The sequence below is a fragment of the Oenanthe melanoleuca genome, chromosome 1 (assembly GCF_029582105.1).
Source record: "Oenanthe melanoleuca isolate GR-GAL-2019-014 chromosome 1, OMel1.0, whole genome shotgun sequence".
Lineage (NCBI taxonomy): Eukaryota > Metazoa > Chordata > Aves > Passeriformes > Muscicapidae > Oenanthe > Oenanthe melanoleuca.
The window spans coordinates 5,004,171-5,017,661 of NC_079333.1; the positions used below are offsets into that span (position 1 = coordinate 5,004,171).

The 13,491-nt window shown below is 45.5% G+C and overlaps 1 protein-coding gene across 5 annotated transcripts in view; it reads left to right on the forward strand.

Annotated features, from left to right (window-relative positions):
* Window positions 1-13,491, forward strand: part of ILDR2 (immunoglobulin like domain containing receptor 2) — a 41,610-nt gene that overhangs the window by 9,839 nt on the left and 18,280 nt on the right. For 3 of the 5 annotated variants that reach the window (XM_056493253.1, XM_056493233.1, XM_056493244.1), the window contains exons 3-4: window positions 134-253; window positions 9,749-9,805. In XM_056493253.1, the coding sequence (XP_056349228.1) occupies window positions 134-253; window positions 9,749-9,805 (177 nt within the window). The remainder of the gene's footprint in view (window positions 1-133; window positions 254-9,748; window positions 9,806-13,491) is intronic. The other 2 variants (XM_056493262.1, XM_056493271.1) reach the window with 1 other exon arrangement.

Sequence of the window (13,491 nt, forward strand, 5' to 3'; positions counted from 1 at the left end):
TGGGATTCTGGATAAGGTTAACCTTTCATCTTAGTAAGGAAATGAAATGGATTTGGGACCCAGTGCATTCAACTCTCCATTCTTCCTGTAAGTGCTGGGGAGAAAACCTGAGTTTTTGTTTTTTGTCTTCCAGATGCAGACCTGCAAATCGGGAAGTTAATGTGGGGAGACAGTGGCCTCTATTACTGCCTTATTATCACACCAGATGATGTGGAGGGCAAGAATGAAGAATCAGTGGAGCTGCTTGTGCTTGGTGAGGCCTCTTGTCAGACTGCTTTTTCAGCAGATACCTGATGCATCTTTCCTGCTGCTCTCTCCCTGTCTCTCCATCCCCGTGCACTATTACTATGAGTGTAAGAGCTATGTAAAACAGTCCCTGCAGCACTGTCACCATTGCCTTGCACCTTGTGCAGTCATTCACACCTAGGCAAAGTGGGTGGCAAATGCTACCAAACCAGAATAGTAATGTTTACACCCACACTGCTCACACGCTACACAGGCGTAAATGACTGCAGAAACTGCGGGGCTATGGAAAGGCAGAACTCCTGTTTTTAAGGGATAAAACAAAAAACTTGCAGCAAAATGAACACTTGAGACAGAGTCTTTTAACAGCAGACACCCAGAAGACATCAGATCCTGTGATTTTTGCAGTCCTCGTCCCACTCCTCTGACCTGTGAGGATGTCAAGAAGCACTGTGTTGAATGTGTCAGAGATTTTTATGTGTGCCTAATAACACTTGTCCAGTTAGAGGTGCAGTTTCACAGTCACCCTGATCAGGTCTGAGCTGGTGCTGCCACTAACAGCATCTACCCTCACTGTGGTGTGTGTGCTTGGCTCTGTTTCTGTTAAGCTCCCTTAAGCAGTGTGCTGATCAGGATCAGTTTATTCCTTATTTGCAGGGTATGCTTTCAGTGATGCAGCTCACTGTAAAGGTCAGAAAAGCAGCCATTCCATCTAGAGGAGAAAAGCAGAGTGGAATGGGACTTTCAGGGACTTTAGTTGACATGCCTGGAGCCAGCTGTATTACTTACATCCTAGATGTCCCCAGGAGAGCAAAAAGCTGAATTTTTCCTAATTTACCTTAAGACCTCACTGTGGCTCTTATGAGTACAGATCTGTGCATCCTGTGATGGAAATATTAAAAAGCTTGGGTTGATAGTGTATAGGTGATCTGTGGAAGGATACAATAGAACACATCTGTCAAGTGTTCCCTTGATCTGCCAAAGGTCAGAGTTTAATTGGTATTTATATTTGGAGCTGTAGTTATCATCACCAAGTAAACCAGACTGAATGGGTGAGTGGCTGTCACAGTGCCATTGCCTCTCCTCACCCCTTTAATGTCAGCCCAACAATGGACAGTTGGAGTGGAAGGTCAGTCTGGCCACTCCAGAAAACAGTGTCACACGCCTGTGTAAACCCAGTGTGACTGTGTATCATCTGCCACTTAGTAACAGGCCCAGGACTGACCTGTGTGAGTTCAGGTGAGGTTATCATCTCTGCCAGGTGGCAGTGGTAGCTGTTAAAATTCCCTCCTGAGGTCCTGTGTCTGTGCAGTGATGAGCTGCTGAATTTTTGTCCCTTCTTCACCTTCCTGTCTAGGATTTGGTGTCTTCTCTTGTGTATCTACAACTGTGCTCAGACACCAGTGATGAAATAGTGCCATGGTAACAGGAAGAATTGGTTTTTCAGTGTGTACAGAAGACTGTGGGGAGAAAACACAGAAATCTCCTCCTCTGGAGCTGGCTTGATATCTCTGCCCCCTGTTCATTGTGGTTATGTTGGGGGACACATGTAGCTTAGGCTGCATCACCCTTGGCCAAATCTGCTTTTCTGCTTGGCCTCTGGGCCTGACCTTGCACTTTATGCAGCTCTCTGCCAAGTTTGGCAGCAGCATGAAAGCAGATTTGTCGTGGGCTTACTTCTGCCTCATGCTGTTAGGCACTTCTGTATATTGCTTTTCCTGGATACAGGCAACATTCCAGCTTTTGGTGCAATTCCAGGGTTACCTACCTGTTTTCCTCCTTCCCTTTCTTCCCCTTCCCACCTTATTCTTTTCCTTATGCCTTTGCTGCTACTTTTTATTTGTTTTCCTTTATCTCTCCCTACTGATGGCTAAAGGATGAAGCAGCCAGTGATGAAAATACCACTTCTTAATAGTCTGCATATTCTGGGATACTTCTTGTTCCATCCCACTGCTTGGAGGGAGACACTGAATACAGATGTAGGTTGTAAAAATTCTACAGTCCAAGGGGACATGTGATGAAAGGGTTTTGTTTGTTGTTCTGCTGCTCTTTGGGTGGAACCCAGATTTCCTGTTAGAGAGGCTGGAGCAGCAGAAGGATGGTGTGTGAGAGATTCCCAGAGCACATTGCTGTTTGCTCCCTGCTTACAGTGGTCTCTCAGATACAATTTACATTGCTTATTTTGGGGTTGCTGCATGATTTCAGCATAAATTAGAATTTTGAACAGAGCAGAGGTTCTACCCACTCACGTTTTCCTTGGGGTGACAGAAAAATCAGAATGGGAAAGGAAATATAAAAATATCTCTTCTAGTGGTTTCATATTAATGCCAGGACAAAAGGGCAGTTTAATATCACATTGAAACCATGAAAGGACTGAGAGGCAAAAATGGTAGATATCATACTTATAGCAGCAATAAATTAATGGAAGTCTGTTTAGCTAAAAGTGGAGGGTCCTGCTTGTATTCAGTGAATCATACCATGAAAAATTGATCAAAAGGCACTTTATCACAACTTAGAGCAAAATCCTAAACCTGGACAAATTACAGTATTTCTTTTTTTTCTTAGGAAAGTGATCACAGAGACCTTCAGTGACCTCTTAAGTAGCCAGAGAGCCTGGGTCATGATGGGATTGCATGTTGGGTTTTATTACCTGGACATGTCATGTTGACACACAGAGCTGCTGTAGCATCAGAGAATCCCATGTGCTGCCCTCATGTCACACTTATTTCAGAAAAGCATACAAGCATTTATGTATATCCATGTGTGCTCAGAAAAGCTGATAGGATTTGTAAAGCATACCTGATGTTAGGCATGTGCTTATTATGTACTTTCTGAAAAGCCCATTCAGTATTTTTTGCTTAGTCAGGGACTTTAACCCTCTCTAAGGGAAGCAGTGCAGGTGAGGGAACAGGGGTAGCAACCTCTGCCTCAGAAACACGGGAGACCCACTGGTAGGGAACCTCCTGTAGAGTAAGGAAAGAATTTAAATTTTAAAAATGCTATTGCACATTCATTGTACTTTAAACAATATTCTTTAGTCCTTATTACTCTCTACAACTGTCTGAAAAGAGGTTGTAGCAAGGTGGGGGCTCATCTTCAAGGTGTCCTAGAGGGAGTTCAGGTTGGACATAAGAAGGAATTTCTTCCCAGAAAGGTTGGTTAAACATTGGAATGGGCTGCCCAGGGAGGTTTTGAAGTCACTGTCTCTGAGGTGTTTAGGGAAGGACTGGATGTGGCACTCAGTTCCATGGTCTGGTGGTGTTTGGTCAGAGGCTGGACTCAATGATTCTGTGATATATGTGTGTTTTGATGGCATTTGGAATCCTCTAACAGGATGTAATGTGCTGAACACTACATGAACTAGTCCAGAGCTTAGCAATTCCACAGCAGGAATCAAGTGACACTCCCTGCTCTTCTGTTTTATTAGAAAATGAGAACCTTTGCTGACATTACTGCTGGGCTAATGAATCCATTTGCAAGTTTATACTTTTTATTTTTTAAACTCTTTAATGTGATTGAATCTAAAAGGCTGAATCCTAAATTGAAGAAAGTCTACATTTCTGTTACAGTAGCTGGCAGCTAATGTCCTGCTTCTTGAAACACAGACAGTGCTATTAATCATATTGTTATTTGTAGCCCCTGTGTGTTGCATTTTTATATGAGAATGTCAGTGGGCTTCAGTGAAGTAATTCATTGCAGCCTTTCTGAAGGGAGCTGCACGTGTACCAGTGCAGGGATGCAGTGTGCCTGGAGTAACCTTCAAACCAGAAGTACAGTGCAGTGTCAGTGCACCCTGGCTTCATGTCACCAGCTCACATCAGGAGGTAGTCCAGCTTCCTTGCATGGCATTGCATACAACCCAATAGGCCTTCCCAAGAGCCAGAATTTACTAACCAGGTGCAGGGACCTGTGTAAGCTGCTACACTGCTCCCTTCCCAAGCTGGAGCAGCTCCAGAGCAGTGCCTGTACATAGAGCTCAGCACAGCTGGGTACCCTGGAATGCACAGGTCTATGCAGCTCAGTGATGTTTGCATTCTGAGGTTTTGCATAGCTTAGACAGGTTTCACAAAACAATGGCTCCATTCCCCAGGACCTGTCAAGTTTTTGGAAGAGGCCAGAAAGTACTCCACAGCTGTAGGTTTGACACTTTGGTTAGTGACCTGTATGCTTTGCTAGACAGATATTGCCAGGTTGCTTTTCCATACAGCTCAGCAGCTAATATTACATAAACTGTGTATCAGTGAAATATTATGGTTAATCACAGAATCATTAAGGTTGGAGAAGACCTCCAAGATCACTGAGTTGAACCTTTGATTGAAGATCACCATCTTGAGTAAACTGTAGCACTAAGTGCCACATCCAGTGTTTCTTGAACACTTCTAGGGATGATGGCTTCACCACTTCCCTGGGCAGCCCATTCCAGTGCTTAACCACCCTTTCAGTGACAAAATTCCTCCTAATGTCCAACCTGAAACTGCCCTGTCACAGCTTGATGCCATTTCCTCTTACCCTGCCACTTCTTCCCTGGGAGAAGATGTTGACCCATCTTCCCACACCATCCTTTCAGGCAGTTGTAGAGAGTTGTAAGGTGCCCCCTAAGCTTCCTTTTCTCCCATTGTTATGCTTTAAATAACAACAAATAGCACTTGAGTTGTTAATTTCTGGAGACAGCTGGCAACTAACATTGGTAAACTGACATCTGCAGTTCATATTAACAGCCAGTATCCATATAGGCTAAACCCAAAATTTGAAAGTCTCACACCCATAGTAAAAGTAGTAAAGGATGTAAAGTAAAGAATGTAGATACATATAGACACAGCATATTGTACAGTAATTAATGTACTAATAGAGACATGTGTTGACTTTCAGTGAGGATGAATCTCCACTGGGACACGTGTGTATGGTGTGCAATGCTAATAAGGCAGTTCTTACTCAGCAAAGTGACTCAATAGCTGGTATAAATATAGCCAGGTTTGGAAGTCTCTTCTATGCCAGGAGAGACTGTATAATAAAATTTGACATGATTTCGGAGATTGAAAAGTCCTTGGCAGAATTTTCCCTTACATGATGTTGGTTTTAGGATTTTGCTCTGATTTGCTGAAAAGCTGCCAGTAGCATCCGAGCCAGTGCTCGGTCACAGGAGCTGGCAGAGTTGTGCTGGTGGCCTTGTGTTGGGGATGTGCTGGCCCACGTCTCAGCTGGGAAAATGTCTGTGAGCAGCTCCAGGGAGAGGGCTCACCGACCTTGAGCTGTGACCAAGGGTGGGTAGAGCCAGCAGGCAAAGGAGGTGACTGGCACAGGAGCCTCCTTCTTAAAAATCCTGGAAAATTGATGCACTGCCCCAGACCACTGTGCTGCTGCCTTTATACCCCAGTCCTAGCCCAGCCTGCTCCAGGTTATTTATTTCACACCGATTAGAAGTGCTACTTGTTGCCAAGGTTTTTACCCCTGTTTTGCTCCTTGTTTGCCAGCGACAGCCACATGCTGCTGGCAGAGGAGAGTGGTGTGATTAAAGGACGCGGTTACTACGGTAGCCAAGGCAACAGCCTCCTCGGAGGTCTTTGTTGCCTGCTAAAACTTTGATCTCCAAGAGGACCTGCTGCTGTTTCTCTGTCCAATTGAAGAGAAGCATGGGAAGAAAGGATAAAGTTTACTCTAAGCAGAGGGAGCACAGAGGAACTCATTGCAGAGCCGTGCTCCCCCAATAAATCTCACAGCAGCTGCCTTGGAAAAGTGTCTGATTTACAAGGGCCACACTTCCTCTCCTGTGCTTTCCAGCCTCTCCTCAGGGCAGTGTCCCTTGCCAGGGCCCTCTTGCTGTGGCATGGCTTGGCAGAGTTTTCCACCACTGAGAAGGAAATAATTGCCTCTGTAGTTGCTGTGTCCTGTGATCCCACTGCAGCAGGCTGGGCTGTGGAAGCAGCCTGCAAACAGAAAGCAGTTCAGCAGTTCATGCCATAGTTACCCAATATTTACCACATTTATGCGATTGCCAGGATTTACCACGTTCCCATATTTACACAATTGCCCTGTTTCTGACTGCACCTGCGCCTACTTTATTCATGCCATCGTTTCTTTTCAGCTGCACCACTTACCCTAATTATTTTTATGTCTCTTCTCTGCAGACTCTCTGCTAATTGTGTGCTTGACTCCAGGTCTTCCCTGCTCTGCTGCTATTTGCTCACTGCTCTGTCGCCTGCCTGCCTGCTGTGTATTAACTCCTGTCCTCGCTCGCCTCTGCTGTGTGTCTGCACCTCTTGGAGCTGCTCTGCATCCCCTCAGCTTTTCCTCTCCCATTGCTCCTCCTGTGCTCTGCCAGTGCAGATGGGGGGCTGGCGAGCTCCGTTGCATTTCGAGGCTGGCTGGGGCCTGGGGCGTGTGAGGTGCCTGGTGAGAGGCCACTATGGGCAGGTAAAACCCTTCAGCAGCCTGTTGGGAATGGAGATGGCACATGTCCCAGATCCTTGCAGAATGAGGACAAGCTCCTAGCTCTGACACAGTCACCCGGGACAACCCTGGAAAACGGGGCCATTGTCTATTCCCTCTATCCCCTTGGTGCTGAGAGCTTGCACAGAGGACACAAAACTCTGGTGGGTGGGGGCACAGATCTGTGACACAGCAGTGGTGCCCAGACATTACTTGGAGTGCCTGCAGCCCTTTCTCAGGTGGGCAGAGCTGCTGTGCAGAGGTGGTGTGGCCAGATGCTCTCTTGGCAGGATGTTTACTGGGTTGTTTCTTCCCCACCAATTGCTATCTAGCCCCAGCATCCGCTTTAAAATTTCCTTGCAAGAAACCCAAAAAAACGAGAGAGAAGGAGGTGAGCTTAAAGCCCATGGAAAGAGCATCCTAGGCATGGAGTCCATGGGTCCTAAAGGATGCTCTGCCCTCTGTGCTTTGGGCAGTGTGTGCCTCACCAGGGTGCTGCCCTGGGATCCTCTCTGTGACCACCACCTGGCTCTGGGCTGTGGCCATGTGTGGGCCAGGCTTGCAGAGGGCAGGAGGCAAGAGCCAGTGTCCCTGTGTCCCTGTGCCTGCTGACTACCAAGACTGGGATTTTACTTGTTGCTGGCAGCAGCAGCAGCAGAGGAAGGAAAGTTGCTTTCAATGAGTGGTAGGAGCCTCTGGTTGCTGGGGCAACAACGGGCAGCCTCAGCCTGTTGGCTTCCCTGCAGGAATGGTGTGGGGAAGGGTTAATCAGGGGATTTATTCAGCCCAGGGGTGGGCATTGTGCTTGCTGGCTGTCAGCTGGGCTGGGCGAGGCAGGCAGAGTTCAGGAGGAGCTGTGGTGGGGTTTGCTGCTGCCTCGGGTCCTCCCAGGCTTTGTGCATCCCTTCTGGGGGCTCTGGGGCCTCCAGGGCTGTGTGAGTCCTGTTGGCAGGGCAGGGATGCAAATTCCAAGCCAAGTGAGGCTGCACAAGCAGGGAAGTGCTGGCTGCTCGTGGGTAGCACAGAGGAGCTGCTTTGGTTGTCTTTGTTTTTACCAAATTCTCAGGCACTGTTATATTAAGTTATGCTTTTTCCCTGTTGGACATGTGATTCCTCTTGGAGATCAGAAGGTACCCAGCAGTAGCAGGGTTTGAGGCTCTCCAGGTAGGTTCAAAATAAAGCAGGCACTTATTCGTCAATGACCATTTGAGAAAGAATTCCTGCTGTTTAAAGGTGTCATTTCCTTGCATTTTTTATCAATAGAAGCCTAAATTAGCTATGTACCTCCAGCAATCTGTCCACTGGCATCTGCTCTCACTCTCACACTAGGGCTGCATGTGAGCTTGTGCAGAGGTAATAACATGGGAGGTGAGCTACATGCTAATTCTGCCCTTATCCTGCATGCATGTGGTTCATATAGGTGCTGTTCACATATGCACACAGAGGCCTGCAAAAGAGTTGTGTATTGTTTTGCCAAAATAAGGAATATACTTAATATGCACATGGAATATAACACATTAGTTGTGAGCGGCTTGAACGCTTGATCCTTCCAGGAAATGGACTGCAAGGAATGTCATGAAACTCTTTGTAAATGTAGATGAAAACGTTGCAGCAGACTGGTGGCAGAAGTCCTCCCTCAAATTGGTAAATGGGGAGCAATTATGTGAAGCATCACCATGCTGTCTTTTGCTAAGGATTCAGGACCACCTCATCAGGATGGGCGTTCCTGTGAGTACCAGTCAGCTTTGATGAGCTGCAACTGGCTGCAAAGCACTGCCTGCAGTCACAGCATATTCATTATGGCTCCAGCAGGCTTCCTTGTGGATTTTTGATCTCTACAGAGTCTCTGCTGAAGCACTGAGAAAAAATGGATGGTGGGAATTTGATTGTAATAACCTTCAAGGACAGACTAGAGGCTGAGGAACTTGGGATCCAGTTCATCACTGTGTCTGAGTGCTGCACAGTGGGGAGGTTAAAGGCAGCTTCCTGCCACTTCTGCATTGGCTTACCTTGGCTGCTCCTGTTGTGTGGCCCACAGTGTGTGTCTCACTTCAGAGTGCAGCTCTCCTATGTATGCATGTCCTTAAAAATCCCAGCAGGATCCTGGGAGCTCCATGGAAGAGTTCAGAGCACAGCTGCACTTAGGGCTGTTCTGCCAATGCACAGGTGTGTGCAAATTACAGCTGAGCCCTGTGCAGGATGTTTGCTGTGTACTGGAAATATCCCAGACGTTCTTTGCCAAAACAAACAGGCATCAAGCTGCCTTTGGGCTTGGAGTTTGTTTGTTTGTATTTGGTTGTAAATTACAAATTTGAAGTCGACTTGCCTTTTTTTTTTGTTTGTTTGTTTGTTTGTTTGTTTTGGTTTGTTTTGGTTTGTTTTGGTTTGTTTTGTTTGTTTCCTTTTTCTTTTTCAAAGTGATCCCACAAATTTCTGCATTAATCCTTCCCTGGTTGGTTTGCTTCCCTTGGGAGTTGGCCTTTGTCACACAGTCTCACCAAGATGCTCGTGCATCTCCAAATAATTAGCACATATGCACAGCATTCCTTCAAGGCTCCTTCCCTGGAGCTGTCTGTGCACTCACAGAGTCCCACATGGAGAGCAGCATCCACGGGTTTTGGAAGCACATGGCTGATTTATCAATAGCCCTGGGTTAAAGATGTTTCATATCTGTAGAAACTACATCAGTACATTTCAAAAATAAACTCTGTCCTTCTGTTTAAGAGCTGTTGTGCATTTCCAGGAGCTTTTGCACGTGTAACAGAAAGATGTTACCATGTAGCCATGCTAAAGGGACTCCTTTTTCTTGTCATTTTGTGCCCAGATTAGAGAAGCTCTGTTCCAGATTCTTTCCCCCTAGCTTCACTGACAAAGATAAAGTGCAAGGACACAAAATGGCAGAAGTGCAGAGGCAGACACCAGGCATTGAGCAGGATGACATCTGTGGCTGAGAGAATTCACATAACTCAGAGTGCAAGTGGGCTGATGAGGAAGGGAACTGAAGGCTAAGTCAGGGGCTGGGGAGTGTGTTTTTCTTGCAGTAACCTCTCTCCTCTTCTCCTCCTTCTGTCTTTTCTAGGCAGGACAGGGCTGCTTGCTGATCTCTTGCCCAGTTTTGCTGTGGAGATTATGCCAGGTATTCAGTCATTTCACCCTTAATCATCTATTCCTCTGTCATCTTGTCTGTTTATCCTTCTGCAGCATCTTTATGTGGTGTATGTTTCACTTGTACATGTGTTTTATCTGGGGATTTAAAGAGAAGAGTCTGTCACTCACTGGGAATGTGCTGGGTTCAGACCCGAGAGAGCTGATGCTGGGCCATGCTGGGAGCCAGCACAGAGATAGTTGATGCCATGCCAGGATTAGTGTGAGAGCAGAAATGCCAGAGCTGTTCTGGGGAGGTTTTCTATCAAGCTCTCTGCTCTCCCCCTGCTAGCACAGAGGAAACTGCTGCAGCCTGTGAGACCCCACAGCCCTGCTTGATGCTCCTGTGCAGTCACTCAGCTTCAGCACCACCACATATGGTGGCACAGGAGGTGCTGGGGATACATCACTGGCTAGCAACCCATCAGTGGCACAGCCCCTTGTGCTGCACAGCCAGGCCATGATCTTGGTAATACCAGCTGGCTGTGCCTGAATTGAGAGCTCTGTGATAAATCCCTTGCTAGCCAAAACCACTGAGAGCCATCACTTGTGGCACTCCTTGCAGGGGGGACAGAGGCTGTGCAACAGATTGCTCTTGAAAGGGAAAAGCTGTGAGAATATTTAGCCCTCGAGTCATCTGATCATTCCCTGGTGGTGCCAGGAGCATTTCTTTCACACGTTTGTGCAAAAATGCAGCTCCACATAAATGTGTGAAGCTATTTCTGAGCCTGTCCCAGAGATGCAAACAGAGAGAAGGCAGACACTCACCCACTCCCAGTGTAACCCTGGAATTCCTGCATGGCAGGAGAGAGGGATTGGTCTTTTCAGCATAGATAACAGTTGATTCTCTATTGCCTAACACTTTTCTCCCTGTTATTTAGAATTTTATTGAATGGGTATTAAATTATGGTGTGTGGGCCAGATATCTTTCTGGTACCCTCACTGCATGGGTAGGCAGCAAGGGAGTGTGAAATGCAGCAGCAAACCACATTTCAGCAGTTGGTGCTGCCTGTTACCTGACTAAAGGAAAGCTGATACTTCTGCAAGCACAAACCAGTAGTTTCCAAACAGTGAGGACACTTGGTAGTCATTTGACTCTCAGCATCACACAGTTGTATCAGGAAATTGTTGAATCATAGTTTTGTGCATAAAGGAAGAGCCAGCAGGGTTTTTTTGCTGTTTTCTTAATCTTATCAGAAAAGGAAATGGTCCAACTTCCTGTGAAGTGAAATCTTGACTCACAGGTGTCTGTGGCTGGGACACTGATTTCAGGCTTCCACTTTATATGCTGAGTGAGTATCCTGCAATGTGCAATGTACACACTAACCTGACCCCCTTTTGTATTCCTAGAATGTTTTCAGGGAGACCACAGTACACTTCTAATGGACTTGCTGTCTGTTTTTCCCTCTACCAGGCTTTTATCCTGTATGGAGTGGTTATAAACTGTTCACTAACAACTTTGGAGATCTGACATCTGAGTTTCACTGGATGGCTGTGGCTGGCCACTTGTGTCAAGCAGTACTGTTTCACCTCCTTCTCTGTCCATGATGGTTGTAGAAAACAAGATGAGAACACAGCAAAGAAAAAGCCACTAAGCTGTTGCTTAGATTGGCATAGATTAGGAAGTGCAGGACTGGAAAGGATAATCTGGCTCCCTATCTTGCATTCTATCCCCAGCACCATGTAATTTCATCCTTTCTGTAAGCTTAGCAAGTTTAGGAGTAGCCTGAGGTTTGGCCTTTCTCTTTCCCATTGGATCACTTTCTTTGATGGGCTTCTTTTAGCTTCTCTCTACATCACTGATCATCTATTTCTGTCCATTTATATAAGATCTTCAATTATAATACCTGCTTTTCCTCCTGCATTTATCCTCCTACCATATTTACAGGCAGGAGCTCCATCTTCCCTCAGCCTTCTGTTTAACAGAGTAACTCAGCAGCCTTCAGCTCCCCTGCTGCCAGGCAGGCTCCAGGGTCCCTTCATCCCTCAAATCCCAATTTCCATCAGCTCTGACCTAAATTCGCCTTTTCTGCTGCAAAGGTGACCAGAGCTGTATAACATCAGTAACTTCAGATGAAGTTTCCTGGAGAGCAGGCCTTGTGTGATGACATTGATATTTCCTTAATACTACAGGAAATTCTTCCCTTATTTGGCCTACTTATGCCATTTTTGGTGGTTGTATTGTGTGAGTGGTGACAATAATAATCCTATGGATACTGGATCATTTCTCTTGTTTTTCAGTTCTTTTCAACCAATGAAGTCCTGTTCAGAAAAAAAATAGTTCTTGATATTTGAACCTATGACAATGAAAGTATTGCTGCATACTTTGAAATTCAGGATAATACTGCATTTCACATTTCCTATTGTACAACCAAGGACAACTAGCCCTTTGTATAACATGTCCCAGCCTTTAGTGACAATGCATCCCTACTGCTTCCTGTCATGATATTTTAACACAATCTTATTTTCTATGTCAAGGTAATTTATGAAAATACTGAGCAAAACATCTGCTAGAAGCAAAACTTGAGGGATTTTGTCAGTAATCTCTCAGCTCTTGCTTTCCATTCATGAATGCTTCCCTTCTGCCCTTTCCTTCCTTGTTAGCTGAATTTTTCTCAGTATATAGTAAGTTCAACACCAAAAAAATGTTCCAGAGGGACCAAAATTAAATGCAAACTTAAATGAAATTCATCTGTGTCAGCCAAAAAAGAAATAAAGAATTAAAAAAAAAAAAATCACTTCACACTTCTGAAGTGTTTTGATTTGTAGATGCCAGATCTTTGACTGACATTTTTCAAAGGAAATTTTAAATTCTAGATTTAAAATGTAATTTTTAAAAAGGGTAATTGTTTGTAAAAGAGTAAAGGAGAGCTCCAACAAAGTAAAGAATCCTACTTTTGTTCAAACAGAATGCTGTGGATGAATCAAAAATGACACTTATTATTTTTGTGTTGTATTAAGAACTAGGAAAAATTCTATTTTGAATGGTCTAAGTGAAATATTTTTCCTTGACTTTTCAGCTTAGCAACACAGGTGAGGGGTGCACTGTTTTTCCAGTGTGATTCTTCATGCACATTGCAATCCTTGTATCAATATTTCTTCATCTCAAATAATAAAGTGGCAGGAGACTCTCTAGTGGATGCTGGACTTCTGTTAGGAGACAGTGGTCTGCTGCTTTTTTTCCTCTGAAGTGGAGAGAAACCCTTTCCCATTGCAAAGCAATTCCACCATGTCTTTATTTGCTTTGTGCCATTTTTCCAAGGTGGTTGAGTAACCCCCTGGGTACACCTGAAGGCTTTTCCCCACCAACAGTCTTGCTTTGAGATAGGTTGGTGCATTTCTCTGACCTAAGACCAGCTCCAGGCCTCCTGTATGTTCAGTCTTGTAATTTCTTGGTCCAGATGTGTTCACTGACCATTCCCTTAGTCTGTGGACATCCTGTGTGGCAGAAGGGCTACCCTGGCACAGGCTGAGCCCTGCTCCCACCAGATTTTCCAGCAGCAAAGTTGGAGAAACCTTTTCTCCCTCTCCTTCCTCTTTAAGCCCCATCCTGGCTTTTATGGGCCAGCTCTTGCTGCTTTCATTTGTAGGGTGTTTTTTAGCCCGTTTGGGGCCTGGCACACATCATCTGAGGCTTCAGTGGGGGAGAAAAAAGTGGTTGTTAGGTTTGCTGGCTGG